At 39.0% G+C, this 23,775-nt stretch overlaps 2 protein-coding genes across 2 annotated transcripts; both read right to left on the bottom strand.

Moving 5' to 3' along the window:
• Positions 1-68: 68 nt before the first annotated feature.
• On the bottom strand, positions 69-8,021 carry fga (fibrinogen alpha chain). The gene is made up of 8 exons (XM_086273020.1): positions 7,854-8,021; positions 6,051-6,152; positions 5,351-5,534; positions 4,818-4,963; positions 3,944-4,042; positions 2,901-3,062; positions 1,443-2,079; positions 69-994 (listed from the first exon to the last, which is right to left on the bottom strand). Exons 1-8 carry the CDS (start codon positions 8,004-8,006, stop codon positions 291-293), a joined length of 2,187 nt encoding a protein of 728 aa, XP_086129146.1. The 5' UTR covers positions 8,007-8,021; the 3' UTR covers positions 69-290.
• Positions 8,022-13,697: 5,676 nt separating this feature from the next.
• On the bottom strand, positions 13,698-20,592 carry LOC147334517 (uncharacterized). The gene is made up of 4 exons (XM_086273007.1): positions 20,340-20,592; positions 18,909-19,029; positions 17,292-17,828; positions 13,698-15,377 (listed from the first exon to the last, which is right to left on the bottom strand). The coding sequence occupies exons 2-4, from the start codon at positions 19,009-19,011 to the stop codon at positions 14,050-14,052; spliced, it is 1,968 nt and encodes a 655-aa protein (XP_086129133.1). The 5' UTR covers positions 19,012-19,029; positions 20,340-20,592; the 3' UTR covers positions 13,698-14,049.
• Between the last annotated feature and the right edge of the window lie 3,183 nt (positions 20,593-23,775).

Here is a 23,775-nt window from a genome sequence, read left to right as displayed (position 1 = left end):
ATTCAAGTCAATAAGATTAAATTCAAGTTATTTATTTAGCGGGAAATGAGAACACAAACCACAGTGAGTAAAGTGAAGACTGAGTCTTTATTGATTGAGCAGAGTTCAGTGGTTGAGAAACACGAAAAACATTGGGTCACTGCAAGAACATTGGACTGGTAGTGCTAACAAAAGAATCAATACTGTTTACACAGCATGCTCACAAACAGAAAGTACTTATTGCACAGATAGATTGATTCTACCTTTGGTTTTTGTCCTCTGGTTGTTATCTATTCACCTGTTTTTTCAAGTTAAAAAGCAGTTGGTCGGATAAACATCCGAACAGTTTTCAGGCTGTAATTTGCTGGTTTGTATGTCACCCACACAACTCCATTCTCGGTTCCATGTGGGATGTTTGTTTTTTTGGGGTCATATGTGCCTTTATAATAAATACCGTTTAAATTAGCTGACTGGCAGTTGTTGTACCACCACCCACCCCCATAAATCTCTGCACAATTATGCTCCGATCTATCGTTATCTTTGTCGAAGGTGCTGAATTTCATTCCGTTGTGGGATAAATCAGATGCTTTTGGCATTAATAGAGCATCCCCAGCATCCCCGCTGTATGTGGAGACATGCAGCGGGTACCCCTCCGCCTCTGATCCTACCCGTATAGTGTACTCTGCACTGGCTACAGCACCTTCCCAGTCCTCTAGTTCAACTTTCAGCATAGTCTCACTTTCATTACTTAGCAAGTGGAGGTTATGGTTGCCTAACCAAAACTCGCCTTTGCCCTGAGTGTCCACTGATCCAAACCCATTGCGGTATTCAACCCAGCTGTGGTTGAAGCTGAGTGCACCACTCTCTCGCTGCTGGACTAACAACCACCCTCCCATAATACCCTCCTGCTGGCAGTAAACATCCACTACTGCCTCAGAGTCGGTGCCGCCAGGTTTGATCTTAAACAGGCCATTTGTTTCCCCATTCAGATGGTTCTGGTAGATTTCAACGCAATCTGTAAACAGAGAGGGGCATACCGCAAACCGCGAGTTAGCGTGGACTGGCTAAAATGGACACTTCATCGACAAAAGCTAAACTTGCTGGCAGTCGATTCTTCGTCTCCTGATCTCTATGTTAAACACTCTTTTGTGGCAAATAAGTCTGTGGCTAGCAGGACGGATGTGGGTGGTGATATTTGCAGGATTTTTGGAGAGTTTGGTTAATCGCTAATCAGGAATTTGTTGATTGGTAAACTATCAATGAGAAATATGTTTTTATCAAATGTATTATATGGGAAATCTTAAAATATTTAAACTCCAGAAACAAACAACAAAAAATGCTGTATTCACTTATCATTTTGGTACATAGGGCTAGCTAGCAAGCTATCTGATGCTAATGCATGCTATCTAGCTAATCATTTTCTTCTTGGCTTTGTATATTTTACTCCAGGTCAGTTTCAGTACCTTTTCCTACATAATCCGCCTGGCGTTCGATTCGTGATGTGACCTTCACACTCCTGGCGTGAAAATCAGGAACATCATCTTCTGTATTGTCAGTCAGAAATGCGCCAAGGTCGAGCCCGACATCAGAGTCGAATGGATCGCTAAACCCAGTTTTGGTATTTCCAGAGACGCTGCCCTTAGTGCTGCTGAGATGTACGGTCTTGGTGGAGCCAGTAGAAGAGGATGAAGATGTATGGCTGAGAGAGGGGAACAAGGAGCTTATCCCACCCTTGGTGAAGTCTCCTGTCACCTGGCATCCGGGTCCTCCTTCTATCACCTCCTCTGTCCTTTCCACTGGCCCATCGCTTGTATGAACCACAGTTGTTCGGGTTCTCTTGGTGCAGGTGATGGTTTTGGTGGACACATGACTTGTACTGGGTTGGCCGAGGCTATGCGACCCTCCACCCAAACCAAACGTGTCCGCGTCGCCACGACCACTAATCTCAGTGATTGATCTAGATGATGTGGAAGAGGTGGACGATGAAGATGAGGAGGATGAGGATGTAGACGAAGAGAAGGAAGTACCTGGGACCTTGGAAACAGTTGCTGGGGATGAGCTAGAGCCTTCCTCTTCCAGGACCAAATGGACAGTCCTCACCTAGAAAAAGAAAAGAGAAAAAAACTCTTAAGGAATATTGGTTCAGTGAAAGTACTTTTTTATACAAATATAGAGCAATATTAACAGAATTTGATGAAATGATAGATCCTGCTCAAGAGGGAGAATGGTTTCCAACTTCCGGAAGGTCAGTAACTCAATAGCTGCTTCTTGCTTGAGAAGTCCCTGACATTTTTTTCATGGTGCCATAACAATTCCCAATAAATGTTTGTGTAACATAAAAGCCTAAAGTTTCCAAACATACAGTACAGTTAACCAAATAAGAACCACAAACCAAAAGGAATCAAATTTTAGGGTATTTAAAATTAAATTGAATTGAACTAAATGCTGTCAAACGTTTTAAAAAGACTAAACTGTCAATAACAAATGTCAGTTGATATCAAAATTTGATATGTCTGCTTCCTCTGGGTCTTAGAACTCCACTAGTGGGCAATCCAAGGGGACAAAAAGTGCTCCAAAGTAGCATAAAACAATCAAACACTAGCTCACTGGTGCAAGATGTAAACAATGGGAAGCATTTACTTAAGATTTTCATCAATCACTGCATTACCGCTTAGAGTTAAGATTAACATTTTAGCCACATGGTAAAGATGCATAGTTTTAGAAATGAGGCGCTTAGCTTTCAGGAGAATGTCAACTAAAGGCAATTTTGGCCTTATCTCTCTCCTATTGTAAGATTTCCATTTGAAGTACATGAAAACGCCATAATAATAGTTATTTTTGAATATACCTCTAAACCTGAAAAGTTACCAGCAACGTAATGCTTGTTAAGAGATGAAATCTAAATGTGACGGCTCTCTTACATCAGGGAACTTGTCTGCAGTCTGCTGTCCTGCTGCTCCTTCAACGGCCCCGGATTTGAAGTTGCTATCCACAACCATATCCCTTAGCGGCCTGCTCTTCATCACGTACAGCGTCCCCACAGTCTCGACATTCTGGGGTGCCTGGGAGTCTAACTGCTGGACCTGGAAAGACAGACAGAAAGAGAAGTTCACAACCTAATGTTGGGAAAAATTCAATTGTCAGAAGAATGACAAACACAAATCTTACACAAAAATATCTTTTTATTAATTCTGAAAAAATTGAATATAAAAATGGTCACAACTAAATATTTTGACTTTTTAACAAATATAACTTTTTCTGTATCTTTGAATTTATTACCTTTCAAAAAACAGCCAATAAAAACTTTCTTTTTGGTTGTTTTATTTCCAATGTTATCTTAAAATAGTGTATTTCTCACTATTTATTCTCATGTTTTGGCTTGGTGGGATGAGCAGGTGACCAAATCCTGTATGATTAGAGTGGCCGACCCGAGTTTGAGTCCGACCCGCAACCCTTTAAACTTTAAACCACTTTTAACAGATGTAAAGTAATAACTTTATTTTGGTGACAAAAGTAATGGCAAACTGCAAATGGGTGAAAACTGTGAAGACTCATTGACAGTTATAGCAAATTATTTAAGTTCTTCATGTCAAGGGTGGCACAAGTTATTAAGTTTTGGGGGCAATTACAGTTCTGCATAGAGCCATGTAGGTTTGGGTAGCTTTTAAAAATACTTCTTTTTCCATTTAAAAATAGGAAAAAGAAGTTTTTTCCAAGGTTATCTCTAGTGGTCAATAAAATGGGACAGATATGCAAAAACCTAAGAAATTGTGAGAGGTGAAATTACTTGGACTTAAAATGTATTTAAAACAGCAGATTACTCGAGATAGCTGGTGTTTCACTGTATGCAAACCCCACAATTAGTTATTTATTGACTCACTCTGCTGATTGGCAATTTAATGAGCTTGTTTTTAATTTATTCACCCTTAACTGGGTGGATAGATGTGGTCGCTTGAATTCTCACCTGTTTATTCAAGGTGACATAGCTTTCCGTGTCCACTTGGTACTCAGAGTAGCCTCCACAGGATCCTTTGCAGGAACGAAGCTTAATATCAATATCCACCTGAAAGAGGAGATCAAGTTTTTAAAAAAAATGTGAAACCCAAGAGTAAAAAAAAATTGTAAAAGTAACTTGTAAAAAAAGTGGTAGTTTTAAATATATGTGAACAAATTCACTCTGCCATTGTAACATATCTTTACAATAAAAAACAATATTTTACTGCTTCTCACTGTTACACAGGTGCCATAAAAAGATTTTACTTTAGTTAATCGGACCTTTTGATTAATTAATATTCAGAGTTTTGTCAGAAGTTGAGCTACATTCGCAGTACAAATCTGAATATATCCATGTGTAGATATTTATTATACTGATTTATGTTGATTTATTGTGTCCTGCCTTCTTTCCCTCACCCCCAACTGGTCACGGCAGATGGATGTCCCTCCCTGAACTTGGTTCTGCTGTTTCTTCCTGTTAAAAGGGAGTTCTTCCTTCCTACTGTCGCCAAGGGCTTGCTTTAAGGGTTCAACGGATTGTTGGAGTTTTCTCTGTATTATTCTAAGGTCTTTACCTTACAGCATAAAGCAACTAGAGGTGACTGTTGTTGTGATTTGGCGCTGGCTAAGTGCTTTTTAAAATGTTCTTATTTTCTTTCTTCTAGACTTCTGAAACCTGTGGCTTCACTACTGTTGGTTACAGGCATTTCAATATTTTTGCATAGTCAACTATCCTCAGTACTTTAAATTCTTTCTTCTCTAGTGCATTTGTAAATACTTTTAAGGATGTTCTTGTCATGTTTTTTATGCAAACATGTATTTTTGACTGTGCTGGCTTGGTATACCTCCAGTCTCTGCATCTCTGTGACCTGGTCTTTGACCTGATCCCTCAGGGCTGCCAGGACAGTCATCTGTTTGTCGATTTTAATCTTCATGTCTGTGATCCTCTGACGAAGAGTCTGAGCCAATTCAAGGTAGTTGTTGTCGCCACCTAGTAGAAGAAAACAGGAAACGTTTAGTTTAATAAATGGATGGATTGATTCTTACTTTTGTTTAAATGCATTTTGTCAGCTGTCCGGAGATGGGAGGGTTCTGCTGGATATAAATAATTGAGATAATATTGGGAATAAAACCACATGATGGCTTCCACAAACTGGTGCGCACTCCCATGTCCCATTTCTTTCCGCTAAATATCTTTTAAATATGACTGTGTACACCTTTAAAGCTGCTTGTTAGGGTTGCACTTTTGATCAGTTTATGCAGATATTTATTTAACTGTGAAACAACTTCCAGGTGTCCTGTAACCACCTAGACTGGGTTCCTGTAACCATTAAACTCTTGACTGGGAAACAGAAGAAGTGCACAAAGCCACACTAACCAGCGTCAGTGGTTAGCTTTTCTTTCAAGTAGGTGTAGGTCTGTTTCGACACCGTATCAGCGGAGCGATGTTTGGCCTTGTTTTGATCCAGCAGGCTGCGGATTTTCTCGATCTTCTTCAGCATATTGTGATCGTATTTCTCCATCAGACCCTGGATCCTGCAGCCTGATGGACATTTAGGGCCCTAATGGATGACCAAAGAGAAGACATAATTATTCCTTATTTCTGTGTCACATGAAAATCAGAGTCATTTAAATATAGAACAACAGGTTATTCTAATAATTGGCAGTACAACCAGAGGCACAAAAGCTCCAGTCTGGCCCGGATTGTACATTCTGTAGTGTATTTTCACAAGTTTAACCATTTTTCCTACCCATAAAGACCTCCCTCATGGTCATTCACAATATAACATTTATTATAGATTTCTGTCATTTTAAGCATTAATTATTGCAATCGGCTCGTGCTGACAGATTTCCTTCCCTTATTATAGCAGCATCTCTTTACCATATATAAACACTAAGACATAATTTTGAAATCTTATCGATTAAGTACATAGTTAGACTTTTGCACTGACAGAAACTGGAATTTCACCAGTCCAGCTTTCTTGTAAACATTGAATCTTAAAATTGCACACATTAATTGAGGTCAATAAGAACTTTGCCTAGCTTGAGCTCTGAGAGACAACAGAGAATCTGCATACCCATTCAACGTCTGTGCAGAAAGGCCATTCCTTCTCAGTGGCACATTTTTCACTTCTGGTGCCCTGCTCCACTGGACGAGCTCCCCTGGGATCAACCTGGGCCTAGACGAAGACAAGAAAGTCAACATTGTTTTAGTTAGGGCAGAAAACATAGCTATTGTCTCTGGTTGTTCTTGGTGTACAATGGATTTTTGAGGGGTGACTATGCACATATAGTTGCAAGCAAAGAGTCTTTGTGACAGAGCAGCTATTTTAGTCCATTTGGTCTACAACAAGGACTTTTACAATGAAACCCTACTTAAACAAAACCCTGGTTAAAGGCTTGGTGATACATTCTGAACTTCTTTGATAAAACTAACTAAAAATCTTAAAAACAGATGCTGCACATCAGACATGTACATTATAACACGTATAACCAATTTCAATTGAACTGCTCAAATTAGGAGGTGTTTCTTTGGAATAATATTACTGACTAAAAATATTTAAATTGTTTGCTTCTTACCCACAAATAAAGATTTTATTAATAATTTTTATAAAGTAAAATCCACAATTACAATAATTATATAAGCAGAAATACTTTTCAAATTTATTTATTGCAAATTTATTTTGAAATGTACTCAATTTTATACTGTTATTAGTACATAATTATTTTTCTTATCATCCTCCTAGGACCCTGGGGTGGCTGTGGCTCAGGTGGTAGAGCAGATCAACTACTGATTGGAAGGTTGGTGGTTTGATTCCTGGCTGCCCCAGTCTGCATGCCAAATATCCTTGGGCAAGATACTAACCCCAAGTTGCCCTCCGATGCGTTCATCGGAGTGTGAATGTGTGTGAATGCTTATTAGTTGCACTTGAGTTTAGAAGCGCTTGTATGAATGGGTGAATGAGGCATGTTGTATACAGCGCTTTGAGTACTCTGGGAGAGTAGAAAAGCGCCATATAAGAATCAGTCCATTTACCTGACGTCCACATATGTGGACATCACATTTTGGGTTATTTAGACCAAAATACTCAATTTTGCTCTACATGGGCCTGATATTCACTTACGAGGACATTAAACTGCTACTGTTCTGTCGAAATATTAAATGAATATCCTCATATGTGGCTATAATTTTTTTAAGAGAAAAAAATCAGGTAAAAAAATAATAATCAGGTAATTCTTTGTTTTTACATTCATCTGGCCCCAATATGCTCAAATATCAAAGAGAAATTAAAAATGCATGCCGTGGAAAAGTTTGGGTCTTAGGAGGTTAAATGTTGCATACGAAAATTTTAGGTCAGTGGTAGTTAATCAGTCTGCAGTATTTAAATAACTGGCTTTAAATAATATATATAAAATCTGTAAGTATAAATGAAGCTCTGTTTTGTTAGGTCTGCTAAGTTACACATCCTTTATTTGAATTCTTAAAACAGCTAAAGATAGTGACTGTTTCTTTGATTGATCAGTATTCAGCATTCTGCTCAAGCCGACGTCCACAACTGCTAAATCTTTTGTTACTATATTCATATAAATCAATAATAATAATAATAATAATTACCAGAAATATATCTAATAAACTTAGGTAGTAAAATAAAAGAGTAAATAATGGATAAGACAGTGTGCTCGACATCTTTATAAATAGAACAGCCAAATTCTATGTTCATGTATTCATATCAGTAAATAATAAACATATGTGTGATCAGTAAATACATAATTATTCTTGTTATTTATTAAACAACACATAGTATACAGTAAAATGACAAAGAAAAAAATTTCAGGGCCACATCTTTGTAAAATTATTTAAAAACATCAGAGAAACTCACCAGTGTTGAGGACACACATATCAGACACAAAAGGAAACAGAGTCGCTCCATCGTTCCTGTTTCTGTGCGAAGAGTTGTTCCTGAATGATTTTCTAACGCTGCTCTCTGATCATTTGAAGCCTTCAGGTTCAGTTTCACAAACCGGTGAGTCATCAGCAAACACTGGTCAGGTCAGATCAGAGTTGAGCAACAGCTTCTAATCGATGTGTTTGTTGTACTGTGTGTATCTTTACTCAAAAATAATGCATTCAAACACACACACACACACACACACACACACACACACACACACACACACACACACACACACACACACTAAAGTCAAACATGCTGCCTACTCAGTTCAGTTGCAGCAGGATTTCCTGTCAGTTCCTGTACATTTTACACCAACCAAATAGTGACAAACACCAACGACACTAACATTGACTCAACTGAACTCAATCAGAAAAGGGCAACAAAAACATTCGAGGATTTTAAAATGATAGAATAGAGTTTCTATTTACTCCCATTTTACAGCATTACCGCGGGTTTTGTTAAAATATAAATGAATCTCTCCATATTAATATTACATGCGTCAGAAAAATGTCATTTATTTACCACCTTTCAATACAAAGATCACAAAGTGCTTCACAAAAAAATACCAGAGAATAAAAAAGTTAACGACACACAGGTAAAAAAAAATGCAATGATAAAATGTATAACATTTTTAAATAACAATAATGATTTAGCTTCTCAAGTTAAGGTGTATGTTAACACCAAATATAAAAGAGAAATACAGGCCAGAAGGTAAAATATTGTTGTAGAAGTTAATGAATAAAGGAGCGCATAAAAAGTACCACACAGCAGGCCACGATATTAAAAAACACACCAACAGAGTGGACAGAACCAGTTAAATGACTAGAACTAGGGGATGAGAGCTAGCAACTACCAGCTAGGCTGCTGTGGGGTGTGCACAGCAAAATTTATCATTTATTTCAAAGGCTTTATTTGACTGATTGTTAAGCAGGACACTAACTTATTGATCCAGTACAAAAGTAATAGTAAAAATGAGAAACTGCAGTTTCATAGTGCCAATACAGTATTTTGGGAGATACACTAAGCCAACTACTTACAGTTTTATAAACACGTGAACGCTTTCGATATTATTTCTCTTAACAGGAAATAAACCGAATCACAATTATCTTCCCATTAAAATTGTCCTTCTAAAATTCTCATTAGTCTTTTGCTATAACCGTTTCTGTGAACAGATGTACATAAATATGTAAATATGTAAATATGAGGAGAATCACACACTGTTAAATACACACCAGGAACATGGTTATTTATCAAATCAAAAACAAAGTGATGCAGTAATGTTGTGGGTATGGAGCTGGATTCCCTTAAGGTGGTGTCGGAGAGGCGGATGTTGTCCAAGATAAAGACAATGTTGGGTAATACCTCCCACCCACTCATGACATGCTGGCTTGTCACAGGAGCACGTTCAGTGGGAGACTGAGATTACCAAAAAGCACCACTGAATCACACAGGAAATCATTCCTGCCTGTGGCCATCTCCCTGTACAACTCCTCCATCAAACACACTGTAAACACTGCAATAGCTACGCACGTTTTACACACGCTCTTTTCTACTCTGTAATGTTGCTGTCAATATTCTTAATATTTATTTATAACTACATCTGTCAACCCGGGATATTTATTATTTGGTGATTTGTATATATTGTGCTATTCCTTATATCTTAACATATTGTATTGTTAAATAGTCTGCTTTTGTTAATGTTACTGTACTGGAGCAACTATAACCCACATAATTTCCCTGGGGATTAATGAAGTATTCTGATTCTGATAAATGTATAGACAGACTAAATTACTATAGGAAATATCTTTTCTTTCTTGTTTACCAGTGAGGAGAATAATGAAGCAACACCGCCATCTACTGGAACAAACAAAGAATCACTCTTGAGTTTAAGGCTGCTTAAAGAGCAGCACAGACCAAACAAAATGGCACGACTGATTAATAGTAACATATGAAGTGTATTGATATCAGCAGCAGCAATAAGTCTCAGCCAATCTTTCTGATCTGGGTCTGTAGAAGATTAAAGCTTATACTTAGACAAAGAAACAAACAATATGCATGCTTTTATTTTCAGGAAAAGTAAAAGTGGATTGACAAATTAGTGATAGGAAACAATTTAGGATTGAATGTCTCACAAAGACACATAAAACTCTTTAAATCAGTGCAGACAAAGATACAGATTTTAACCATATAAAGAACCCTATTAGCAGAATGTAAGTTCTTCACTAAGTGCAGAAGTACATTATCATCTTCATCTCAACTTTTTACCACACAGACAAGAAACTGTTTTACACACTGTGTTGCTTCACTTCTCATTTACTATCAGTTAAATACCATCGACTTCTTTTGTAAAACCATAAGTAAATCCTGCAAAAACATCAAACACTGGAGAGCCAGAGCCAGCGTGATACATCGAAGTGTGTTAGGTCGCTACTTTTCCTGCTTTATTTCCACCCTCTAATATGTTTTCAATGCTTTGCTTTGTGGCATAATTACAGATCAAGTGGATGATTATTGGATTTAATGACTTAATTTAATGACTCAAATAATCATCAGCAGCCTGCCCTCTCTTCTCTGTCTCAATGATACATGTAGGATCCATTTGTTTCACTTCCCCTGCTGGGTGTCCAATGATGCAGGCTTTACCATTGGGAGGCAGTGGAGCCCCAGTGGTACCTTGTTCTTTGCTCTTGTTTTGCCTTTGAGCTTTCAGGGTTACCTGGATGATTGAGCATGCATCAAGATGTTTCAGGGTTGAGCTCCAGAACTGCATAATCTAGCTCAGCGTCAAAGTCTATGAATGTATTCTCTGCTGTAAAGCAGTAGAAATTTGTTTCTGGCTCAGTCTTAGTCAAATATAGCAAACACTTCTGGATCCTGCTGGAGCGCCTTTCCTTTAAAGGAGCTGCAGATAAATTTGCCTTCATTACTGCAACTGATAATTTCACTGCTATCATGTGCACTGGGTGAAGAGTTTGTGTGACTAGAACTTGTCCCATCAGAACATTGAACAAAGACCAACACAAACTACTCTCAGATTAAAAATGTGATTAAATTTAGCGATAGTTAACGGTATAGAGTAAGCACTTACCTTAACTTTGATGTTTTTCTCAGCCATGTTCAGCGATTCAGATTTATTATGAAAAGAAATACTCATGTTTCCAAAGTCATATTTTCATCTTTCTCTCATATAGTTGCTTTCAGTGTGATGAAATGGGACACTTTGGGGAGCTAGTGGTGTCTCTGAAACCACCTCAAGAAGAAAAGAACCAACTCCTCAGTTATATTAGCTATTTTATCTGCTTTGCTTCCTTCATGAACTTTTACAACTACAGCCAGAATCACCAATTAACCTAACATGGAAGTTCATTGATACTAAAATTAATAATTACACACCAACCTAGAAGATGGTCAAAATGCAGTGTATTTGAATGTCAGGAGTTTAACAACCATCTGCATGTCCTTGTACTAAGATAAGTGCTAAGCTATTACTGAGGTCATAGGTGTTGTTGTTTTTGTACCAGACATTAAAAACCTAAAGCTTCACACTGAACAGCTCAGTCATGTCTTACACACAAAAACAATTCAGGACCAAGTTCAAGACATAGTAAGAAATGACCAAATACGTGTTGACGCATTATGAGTTACCACTTTGGCTTAAAAATTCACAACATTGGCAGTGCAGATTAAAGGTTTACACTTTTACAAGATTCTTGGATTGTAAACTCATGTATAATGGTCTGCTCTGACTTGCAGAGTAGTATGTGGGGAGGGTGTGAATCCCTGGAGAGAGACTGCCAAAAATATCCAAATAGATGAGCAGGAATGGGTTAATAAGTCGAACCCATTGAGGCACAAATATGTTGACCACAGCGAAGAGCGAGAATTCAAGAGGGTAAAAAAAAAGTCCCTGAATTTTATTTAGTTCCATTATCACTGTCACTTCATTAAAAAATTGAAATTACATAAAGGCTCACAATCTGAAGGTAAACAGATAAAACACCCAGCACAAGTTTGAATGCTGGTAACTAGGGCTGCCACGATTTGTCGACTAGTCACGATTACGTCGACTATCAAAATCGTCGACGACTGATTTAATAGTCGACGTGTCGTTTGAAGCTTTGTAAGATCGCAAAAGACGCAGGAATAATAGCAGGATTTAAGAGTGTAATAACGGACTGAAACAGAAGATGGCAGCACTGCATGTACAAGGATGCCAGCTGCCGTTAAACCCCGAAGAAGAAGAAGCAGCTGTGTCCCAGAATTCATAGCGCAGCCCAGCGCAGTTGTCATGGCGGTAGCTAGTTAGTTTTAATATTACTCTTATTATTCTTTCTGGGTCACAAAATAAACGTTTAACATATTTTCAGGCGAGAATGTAGCTGTGTAAACCTCAAATATCGGCTCAGTTTATTATTATTACATTATTATTGTACTTTATTGAGCCCCGTGGGGAAATTGCTCTCTGCATTTAACCCATTCACTCAGTGAAGCAGTGGGCAGCCATTGGGCGCCCGGGGAGCAGTGTGTAGGGACGGTACCTTGCTCAGGGGTACCTCAGGGTAGCTGTTACACATATTTTCAAAAGCGCTCCGACGTTTTCGGAGACGTCTGTTACCCACTAGCTCGATAGCTAGCCGGGGGCTAGGTCACTAGCGCCGTGAGAACACCGGACTCCCGGCAAATTGTTTTCAAACCCACCGCCGTCTTTCGCGACTCAGGTTAAATATATATGAGTCACTTAGATAAATTAAAAATGTTGTTGTTTGGCTTTTTTTTTTTTTTTTAGTATTTTATTTGTTCCTGAGTAAATCGGTTTGGCTGAGATTAAAGTTATAGTTTTTACACAGCTGAATAAACGTCAAGCAGACAGCTGATTATCAGAAGTGTGAGATGCTGGAGAATATACTCCGGTGTCCTGTTATATTTTAGATAGCAAGGAGTTTATTAAACTTTACCAAAACAATCTGCAAATTTCATTAAAATTGAATAAACTATCATCTTGTCTTTATTTTTAGTTAACACCTTAAAAGCTTAAAGCTGTAAGCTAATGATAGTTATATAAGAGCAGATGCTGCTGGTGCAATTAAGCTGTAGTTTTACGTCCAGTGGATGATGATCTGATTAGTCGACTAATCGCATAAATAATCGGTGACTAGTCGACTATCAAAATAATCGTTTGTGGCAGCCCTACTGGTAACAGTGTTGGCCACTTGCGTAGGTTGACACGTATCACGTTAAAAACGTGCACATTGCAAGAAATCCAGTGGCAGCACAGTTTGGGTTACAGCAGATATCACACTGGAGTAAAGGTAGGAAAGCATTGTCTCTGCAACTAGGAGAAGAATAAATTTATAAAGATAGGTGACCAATAGTTGCATTGAATTACATCGCAAAGCCAACCATCTACAAGTAGTTGTGGCAACTCTCAGACAGATTGCAATCTGCAGTTATTTGGAAACCTCTGCCAATCAATCGGAGTCAGTCTGTGTCAATGAGCGCAATGAGTTTCCTTAATTAGAGATACATGACTTAAAACAGGGCAAAAAGTTGATGCCCATTTTGACCAACAGCAGTTTTTTCTTTTTAATTTTCTCTATTATCTATATTATTAATTACTCTGACAACTACAGTGAGGTAGACGTACTGAGAGTCTAGTGTGGTGAAAGTATGATTGTAACTCACTACTTGATGATCAATATCCAATCTGTATTTTACCAATGAAAACTATGACATCCAGACACAAGATAGTTTCTTAGTTCTTTGGTTTTAATATTGACTTTTATTCCCGAAATAGTTTCTTTTTTTGGCATTTCATTTTTTTCATCCTTTTCAGTTTGGGACAAATCCCCAATTTAATATATTAATCTGTAAAAAAAATAAAATAAAAGAATACAAAACTGTCCCAAACTATAATTCTAAAAGCATTTTATCATTTAAAGACCAAGGCAGCGAGTTTCTCTCTAACATTCTTCCGTCTCATTTTACATGAAGAACAACTAAAAGAGCTACAGTTAAAGCTTAAAATGGGGTGAAGCTGAGTCAACGTAATCTCATCTCAGCAGTCATCCCTGTTTGTCCTCCTAATCTGCAGCTGCTTCCACTAAAACATCAGATTCAGTCTCTACTTTTTCTTGTTGTGAGTTAATCTGTGATTTGTGAGGTGCTGCAGGAGCCTGAAGCGCTTCTTGCAGAGTTCACACTCAAACGGCCTTTCATCGGTGTGGGTGCGCATGTGCTTTGTGAGATTCCCACTGTGGTTGAACTGCTTCCCACACTCCTTGCACGCGAAGGGTTTTTCCCCTGAGTGGATCATCTGGTGTTTCTTCATATTCATGATCTGGGAAAAGCACTTTCCACACTGAGAGCAGCGATGTGGTTTTTCTGCTGACTCAGCACACCCGTGATTGGCTAACTCCTCCTGATCTCTAAATTCCCGCCCGCACAGGGAACACCGTGGTGGTTTCTCCTCATGAGCGGACAGGTGTGTTTTCAACGTGGACGGGTGACAATAACCTTTCCCACATTTTTCACACTTGTATGGTTTCTCCCCTGTGTGGCCACGCTCATGGAATATCAGGTGCTGCTGCAGCCGGAAACTTTTGTCGCAGTGTGAGCAGTGAAAGCGCTTCTCCCCGGTGTGTATCATTTGGTGCTTCTTCAAGTTGCTCCTGATACTGAAGGCCTTGGGGCAGAGTCTGCACTTGAAGGGCTGCTCTCCAGTGTGGGTGTGGATGTGTGATGCCAGCGATTCCTGCAGTCTAAACTTCTTTGCGCAAAGCTGACATTGGTAGGGTTTCTCCCCTGTGTGGATTCGCTCGTGCTTCCTCAGTTTGAAAAGCTGTTTGAAGCTTTTGCCACAGTGGCTGCAGTTGTGAGGTCTCTCCTCAGAGTGGCTCAACATGTGTATTCTGAGGTCCCCGCGCCTGGCACAGGTCTTGCCGCACTGGTCGCATTTATATGGTTTCTCCCCTGTGTGGATCAGCATGTGCTCCTTCAGAGTTCCTTCCCTGCCAAACTGCTTCCCACAGACCTCACAGTGGTAAGATTTCTCCCCAGTGTGAGTGAGGAGATGCTGCCGCAGTGTGTACAGCATGTAGAAGCTCTTATTACATTGTGTGCAGGTGTGAGGCCTCTCTCGTTGAACCTCATTACTGTCTTTGCCCTCGTGACTTTCACCGTTCTCTTTGTGACAGAGCTCATGCAGCTTCAGCCCGCGTTTAGTGTCAAATGTTAGAATGCACCTGCTGCATGAGAACGTCTCCTGCTCCAGCTGGTCTGAATCTTCTGTGGGTTTTGTTCTGCTGCAGTTGTGCCGCTGGTGTCGGAGGACGTTGCTCTTCCTTGCGAAGGACTTCCCACAGTGCTCACAGCGGTGGTGTCGGGGTTCAGACGCAGCATCCTGTTGGTTCTCTGTTTGGTTTTCATTGGTTGAAGACACGCAAGAAGGAGCTGCAAGGAAGAGGAAAGAAGAAAGTGATGATTACAAGTCACAATGCTCAAAATTATTCCATTAGCGTGTTGAAAATGATGTTTAGAAGAGAAGCTTGAAGGACGTAAAAAAATTGATGTTTTAATTACAATCAATCTGCTTTTATAACAAGACTAATGTCTGACCTTTTGACCTATGGCCTTGAAGCATTACATACTAAAATAGCATGTTTACCCATAAGATGAAATCTTTGGGTTCTATAAGCTGTAAAAACTTGAAATTTGAAGGTATTTTCATGCTGTTTGCAATTTGCGAACCTTTATGCCATCTTTGTGACATCGTAAGGCATTGTGTTGAAAAAGTGCTTTGTACAGTGCTCTCCATGCCCTTTTATAATACATATATATACTTAATATGGTTTCTTTAAATCTTTTTTCAAGGTCAACTTTGATGTTGAGGGTGCTAAGTTTGTGGATGATCCAGAAAAAATTGTGGGTAAGCAAAGCTTTTACTGATTTTTACATTTGCTGTGACCTTGACATGATTTTCACCAAAATTGAATCAGCTCGAGCTATTGTTGGACCTGAGAACTCCTAGCAGATGCAACAGGGTCTTGCACTAAGTTTATAATACTCAAGCTAATACCAATACTACTCGTACTACTACAACTAATCATAATGATACTAATAACAATAACAACAACAAGTACGGCTGGGCAATATGAGAAAAATCTAATGTTCAAATACCCCCCCCCCAAAACAAAACAAAACAAAACAAAACAAAAAAAACCCACTTTGGTGTAGTACAACATTCAAATCGACCATTCTGTGTTTTACTTCTACTTCAAATACAAAAAAATGACACTACTGTGGTAGTACATCTCTTTCTGTGTTCAACACCAGACATTTAACAAACAAAAGATCAGAACAAACAAAAGTACATCAAGCAATAATTCATGTGACAAAATAAACTAACTGAAATGAAAAAGGTGCTCTTTTGTGCTTATGATATATGAAAATTTTAAAACAAAAAATGGGATTATCTCAAATTACAGAAAGAAAAGTCTAGATAGTGACTATAAAAATGACTGACCAAGAACAGTCACAGGTATCACAGCTGGTTTAACATTTTCTTTGCTGTGTGAGGAGATGTTGACATGTGTCAATGGCTTAATATTGCCATAGCAATTTATACTCGATGGTCACGATAAAGCCATTTTAACCACCATACATGGAAAAACTTGCGATACCTGAAGTATATTCGATATATCGCCCACCCCTAATAATAAGGCCTTTTTCTAGAAGCTAAACATGCTCTGAAATTCATCAGGAGAATTGCAACTGGTGAAGATTTACTTTCACATCAGTTGAATGTGAACAGTTGGGCTTACTACAAATAAACCCAACTGATGTTTTTTTTTTACATGCATATGTGAGATTGGTACACACATGTAACATCACAGGATGCACAAAAAACCCTACAAAAACCAAACCTTTTGTAGCCATGCTGTAAAGCTAACAATTTAGGAGGGTAGTGTGGAAATAATATCATTTAGAAATAATGACATTTCTAGGTTTTACGTTAAAGGTTTGATCTGATCAGCGTCATATTTACTCAGTCTAATGCAAAGACCTCACTGATGATAAATTGGAAAACTTTTGAGTTTTTATTGAAGAGCGTGTCTCTTGCTCCATGGGGAAATTTGTAACTCACACATATGTCGTCCAGTACGGCCCAAACTTCTCATGTTTGATGAAGACCTGAACATCTACTCAGCAGTATCTAATAGTCACAGTGCCACCAAGAGGCAACAGAGCAGTAGTGCAAAGCTAAAATATTGGCAGCAAAGCCTTAAAAAAAACTTTCTGGTGAAAATTTTAAGTTTTAATCAAATAATTAAAAAATTACTAAAACACTAGTTATTAAACATTCACCTCCAGACTCGGGCTCGGGGGTTTCTGCATCTTCAGCTTCCTCTGCTTCAGTGTCCTGCTGTGCCGTCTCTGCTCTGTCTGATAAAGCATCTTCTTCCTGACTTTGCTGTGACATTGCATCCATGTCCTCCTCTGAACTGGCGCCCAGTGCAGCTGTTTCGAGGGACTCTGATAGTTCGGAACACTGTATGAGCCACGCCATCCCTTTGGTGCCGCTGCCGTTCTCCTGAAACACTAACATTTTGCCATCAGTCCGAGCAAGCTCTTCAGGTTTGTTTTCCACCAAAATGTTGTTTTTATTTTCTTCTTCTTCTTTATACAAATGAATCTCTGCTCCGACTCCGCTGTCCTGCCAGACTGGGTGCAGCTCCAGCTTTGAGCCCTCGTACTCTCTCCCCAACTGCTCGTCCTCCTCTTTCAAGTTGAGCTGCAAGCTGCTGTGATTATCGTCACTGTTCAGCACTGGAGTTTTCATGCAGTCCACCAAAGAGACAGACAGCTCCCTCAGAGTGAGGACTGGAAGGTCACCAGACGGGGCTGAAAGGACGTTAAGAAGAGGAAGACACAGAAAACTGATGGATTATTTGCTGACCTCTTCAGGGTTTACTGTTTGAACTTTACTTTAAAAGGAGGCTGAAATAATTTGTTCGCATACAGATATGAGCAGTGAGCAAAAACCTTAAACTGTTTTAAAATTCAGCCAATCGCCTGTTCACAGGGCTTTAAAATAGACTCCAGAATGGTGGCCAAGTTTTAAAACTTTTTATAAAACAGATAAAAATCTATGCATTACTTCACATTTTCCCAAAGTCTCTTCAGACTCTATTTCTCAGAAACAGCAGTTTGACAACAGGGCAACATTTGTTACATATGTAACCAGAGAAGACCTCTAAAGAATCATCAGCTATGCATGAAGCTTCAGGCTCATGTGAGTTCAGTCTCTCTCTCCGAGTGGTCATTGTATATGTAAATCTAGAAAAAAAAAGTTTAATTCATGTGAATGCGGATTTTAGCAGATGACTATGTTGCCATAAAAGAAAGAAAAGGCTGGTTTACATTAGTCTTTGTGGGCAGTGTCACAGTTTTATGCCCAAGAAGTAATCTGCCCAAACAGTAAAATCCTGGTTTGCCTGTAACTGTGGAACATCACTATAGGAAATTAAGAACATCGGAGCAGGTCCTCAGGCATGCTGGTACTGATTTGTGGAGCTTGACAGCATGATAAAAATCATACTAGTGATAAAAGCAGTCAGCCCAGACACAAGAAAGGCTGCGTTAGAGCTACCAGCCGAGTGGAGGCCAGTAGCTGTGCAGTTTGTTTTTGGCATTACTAGTGAGTAGTTTGCTTTGTTGAACCATCTCATTGTTATTTTAGCATATTTCTGTTGGTTACTGACTTTCAGTTTAGCCATTTTTTGTTTTTTTGACTATAGCAATAAAAGCATATTATTTATAAAAACTACTGTGTTTGACTTGTTTCTTTTCCCAGCTCTAATTGTTGTTGACTCCCTCATTCCCTTGCCCTTGTTTGTATACTTGATGAGGGTATCTAAGCCTGTGACCAGCACTGTAAGATGTAGGAAGGATCCTGATCTTGTGTTTCTGAATGCTGCTCACCTTCAAGCTCTGCCCTCGGGACCCCCAGAGTCTTCATACAGTCCACCAGGCAGACAGTGAGCTGCTTGCGGCCCAGCATGGACAGACTGCTGACCGACTCCATGATCGCCCGTCAAGAGACCTGAAAGACAGTCAGGTTCAGCATGTTTTGAGCTTTTCTTGCATATAAATATTTTTTGGTGCAGGCTAAAGTTAATTTTGTCAGTGCCAAAAGAAAACCCACTAAAACCCAAATAAAAATATTTTAACTAGTAATTAATTATGTGGGGATTTGTTTACGCAAGTTTAAGTATGTGTCTGTTTATCAAATAGCCCAATAAAATTACCATTTAAGTGGAAATCTCTAACACAGATGCTTTGCCTTTATTGAATGGGACTAATTGTGCTTATGTGTGCAGTCAACCACCAAAAGCCCAAGACAGCAGTACCTTAAACAACCACTTGTTACATTTAAGCCTCTTTGCCACCGGTAGCTACTTGACCCCGGTTCCAAGTGAGCTGAGTTGAGCCAAAAATGTGATGTAACCAGGCTCCATGCCACTGATTGGATGAGTCATAAGAGTGACGCCTCCGGAAGAATCACACTCCTCATTTTTGAAACACAGAAACGAGGGAAATGGCTGCACACAAACCAACACTGTGGTCCAATGGTTTACCATCAGCTTAGCAGCAGGTATACCATCGCCTCGATGTCCTCAACATAACAATGTGTTGTGTTGCTTTGCATTGGTGTCCTATACAAATGACATCACAGGACTTTTGGGACGAATGCTATAACGAATCCTCCCACAGTGAGGTTTAACACCCAGTGTTAAAGGTAAACAACCGAAACCAAGCAGACTTCCTGCTGAAGCATAATTCAGGCTTAAGGCCATGTCATCCATTGTATTCAACATGGCAGCTTCCACAAACCACCAGCCACTGATATGCATTTATGAGAATGCATCAGCAAGATTAATTAATGCATGTTTATGACTACAAAACTTTTTTTTCCCTATAAAACCAAAAAATAATCATTGACAGCTCCTTTACAATGTCAGTACAACAGGCACAAAAACCTGCAAATATTTAACATCTTCGTCAATAAGAAACGTAAAACATTAACAATCCATCAATAAATATTAATAATAATGACGGTGTTTCGGTGTCACAGTTTACACTGTTTTTATCTGTTTTAGCTTGAGGCACTGCTCTGCTTTAAGCTTCCCGAGTATCTTGGTATGGTTTACTTTACAATAGCCCCAGCTTTAGTTTCCAATTCAGTGCTTAACGTGGCTTTGCGAACTAATTTTCTCCCCTTTAGTTAGCAATTTGAGGCTAACTGTAGCCCAGCTCCTGTTTTACAGCACAGACTTAAACTTCATGTCTGATATCCTGCTCTCCTTACACCGAGCACAAGAGGAAATCCCCGAGCACACTGGGTGAACTCACCAGAAGGAGTTTAGTCCGCTTTCTCCCCCGGCCTAACTCCCGAGCTAAACCGCTCGTGCAGCCCGATTTCCGCTTCGTGTAAACATGAATAAACTTCCACCATCAATTTCTACTTCTGACATGCAGAGCTGCACTCTCCTCTGTTTATAATCTCATCAGGAAAAGAAACTGTGAAGAAGGACGCACAGAAACAACATGAGAAAGAAGTCCGAAACGTGTGTTTGGTGTGTTTTTCCAGCTTTACGCGAAGAAGGGGATGTGCGACCAATGAGCTTTGGGGAAGGGAGGAGAAGGCGGGCTCTTGTGTAGAACTGTAGCCAATCACAGCATGGATGGAGTTCAAACAGAAGGGTCGCGGCTCAGGACAAAATTGATATGAACGCCTTTCTTTACACTGGTCCGTGACAGTGATTGGTCTGATAGTTCAGATTATTTCAGGCGCTGTTCCTCTTATCAGATTTAATTTTAAAATTTCACATAATTTTCATCAGTGTTTCAGTCTAATTACCACAATAAATTCTTTTAATTAGTTTATTTGGGCTTTGTTTTCTTATTTCATATTTGTCACATTTCTTGTCTCAAGTGTTCTATTAAACAAAGATAATCCAAGTAAGTACAAAATGCAGATTTTAAAGGATTTAATTTATTAATGGGGAAAAGAATATCAAAACCTGATCCTATATGAAAAATTAGCTGAGTCCCCAAAACGTAATAACTGGTTTTGCCACACTTGGCAGCAAGAACTGCAATCAACTGTTTGTGATAACAAGCAAAGTGTCTTTTGCCTCACTGTGAAAAACCCGCCCACTTGAGATGCCAAACCATCTCCATTCATCCATATATTATCTTCTGCGAGAGGCACGGTTCACCCTGGACAGGTCGTCAGTCTGTTGCAGGGCTAACACAGAGAGACAGACAACCATCCACAGTGGCGGTTCTAGCCTGTTTGCCCCCCCCCCCCCCCGGGCGACACTCCCTCTGACCCCCCCCCCCACACACACACACACACACACACACACACACACATACACACACATAAAACATATTAAGGATTGTACATTAACATAAAAGTGTTGTCGAAATTCACCAGAGAGACACACACACACATATGAAGAGAGAGAGAGTATGCATTGTATGCAAACGGATACCAAACAGCTATCATAATTCATCATACATTGAGAACAGGACAAATCAACAACTGACAATGACTAATTAATATTAAAATCTGTAACATAATGTATTGTTTGGAGTTTAGTCTCTTACTGTTACTGTTTTTACCATTTCTTCTTGGAGCAACTGTAACCCACATTATTTCCTTAGGGATTAATAACGTATTCTGATTCTGATTCTGATTCTGATCATTTCAGGATGACCTGCCATTATCCAATGACACATCTGCTTACCTGTATCTTTTGCTCGTTTCTCCTCCTCTTCTTTTCTATTTTTTCTAAACTGAGCACCTGATGGCTTTGAACTTTTCTTGTCCATCTTCCATTGGTTTTAATTTTGGACCAGGGGCGGAGCGTGGGGGTGGCTTACTGGGCTTAAGCCCGGGTTGTTTTGTCAGAAGCCCGGGGTCTTTTGGAGTGTAATTTTTTCATAGTTAGATGCCTGGCTGACAACTGTATAAAACAAAAAGTACACACAATATTCGAAGCACATAGTGCACACTGTGGGAATTTACGACTGTGCGTGAATCCCCCCTGATATTGGTATGATCCGAGCTCAGGCACTAAGCGACTGAGCGAGAGGGCTGGGCAGCTGCTGCCTGTGAGTGCGCTGTTGGAGAAACGGAGCCAGCCATACTAAGGAGAGCTTAAGTGTGAGCAGGTACCAAAGCAAATCATTCGTACCGTACAAATAATGTAAATATGACGGTGCATCATGAAAGATTGATGTCAAACTGATTGCTTGACCCATATTACGTTACTTGCGCTTCAAGTGAATCAACAAATGGCGAAATGAAAAGCCGAACAACAACAATGCTGTTTCTTTAGAGAGTCTTAGCTTACGTGTGTTTATTTCATATTTTCAGTTCTTACCCTCCCCGACTAAATCGGTTTCAGTTATGTACTGAAATATAAGAATGGACATTAGAGGGCTCTTTCAAAGAAAAAACTCAGGTAAATGTTATTTTATATATTATGCTTTGTATGTTGTTCAGTATATTTCTATGCAAACCAAGAGGGATTTCAGTACACAGCAGGATATTCACATTTGTAACCAGATATTTACACTTTAGGGAGAAAACATAAAACATTTTTACTGTACAACATCAATTTAGAGTAAACTTTTGTTTTAGATAAATATTGAAATATATTTTGAATTAGTTAAATGTCAGAATAAAGAGAGACAGAGCTGTCTATTTTTTATCACTTTCATTAAATTTAGGAGTACATGTACACTAAGTTTATTGTTAATTAATAAGAAACTCCAGACGATTCCATTCTGAGCTGAAGAAGCTTCTGATAGGTTAGTAGAGCCCATGTGGATAAATTGGTGGCACAGCTGTGGATGCATATAAGGCAAAACACAGAGCCTGTTTCTTTGACATGGGAAAATCAAGAGATGTCAACCAAAACACCAGAAAAAGAACTGTGGAGCTCCATAAGTGTGGCTCAGTTTGAATACAATTTGGTGCCATTTGCAATTAAGAAACACAGACAGTTTCTCTCTTTACTCTTAAAGTTAACAAATATGTTTTTTATATTTATCAATCTAAAAAAAATAAACATTTAGTCGGATTTGATGTTACAATTAAAAAAGTGTTTGTTTTGATCTGAAGAGTTTGTAAATATCTGGTTTCAACTGTATATTTTATGATTGTCAGCACAAAGAGGGAGAGAGAGGAGAATGAGGACAGAACAGAGATGAACAAGAGCAGGTGAGACACACATGTTAGTCAAATGGTTGTTTACCAAAAGTATCACCGTATCATAGGTACTCATGTATCTTCTAGTGTTTCTTTTTAGGTTTGTTATTTTTCAAATTCTATATTTATTAAGTTCTGCAGGCTTGTTTGCACAACAAGGCTAAATAATTATATAAACTTTTCTCAATCTAAATAGTGGACTTTGGTAGAATTAAAAAATAAGTGTAGTGCAGGTCTATGATGATTTTTAGTGCTACTATCATCTAGTTCTGATTCTGGTTCTGTCTTGGTTAAGTCCTCAGTAGTCCTGATTTTGAACTGTTGTAGTCCTGTTTTAATTCCAGATCAGTTCTGGGTCTGGTTGAATTGGGGTTTAGTCCTCGTGTCTTGATACAGCCCCGACCTTGTTCTGCCTTGCTGCTTAATTAAAAAACTAGTTTAAGGTGTCCTGCATGTGTGATATATATTTTTCCCTATATGAAGTCATTCTTTTTTGAACAAAACTCAAAACAGAGCCTATTAATCTTTCAGTCATTTCTACCCCCCCCTTCCCCCCCCAAAAAA

The sequence above is a fragment of the Aulonocara sp. 'chitande type north' Nkhata Bay genome, linkage group LG3 (genome assembly GCF_057382095.1).
Source record: "Aulonocara sp. 'chitande type north' Nkhata Bay isolate Kocher_YH1m ecotype deep benthic linkage group LG3, A_spYH_male_GT1.1, whole genome shotgun sequence".
Taxonomy (NCBI): domain Eukaryota; kingdom Metazoa; phylum Chordata; class Actinopteri; order Cichliformes; family Cichlidae; genus Aulonocara; species Aulonocara sp. 'chitande type north' Nkhata Bay.
This window is presented reverse-complemented; position numbering and strand designations above follow the sequence as displayed.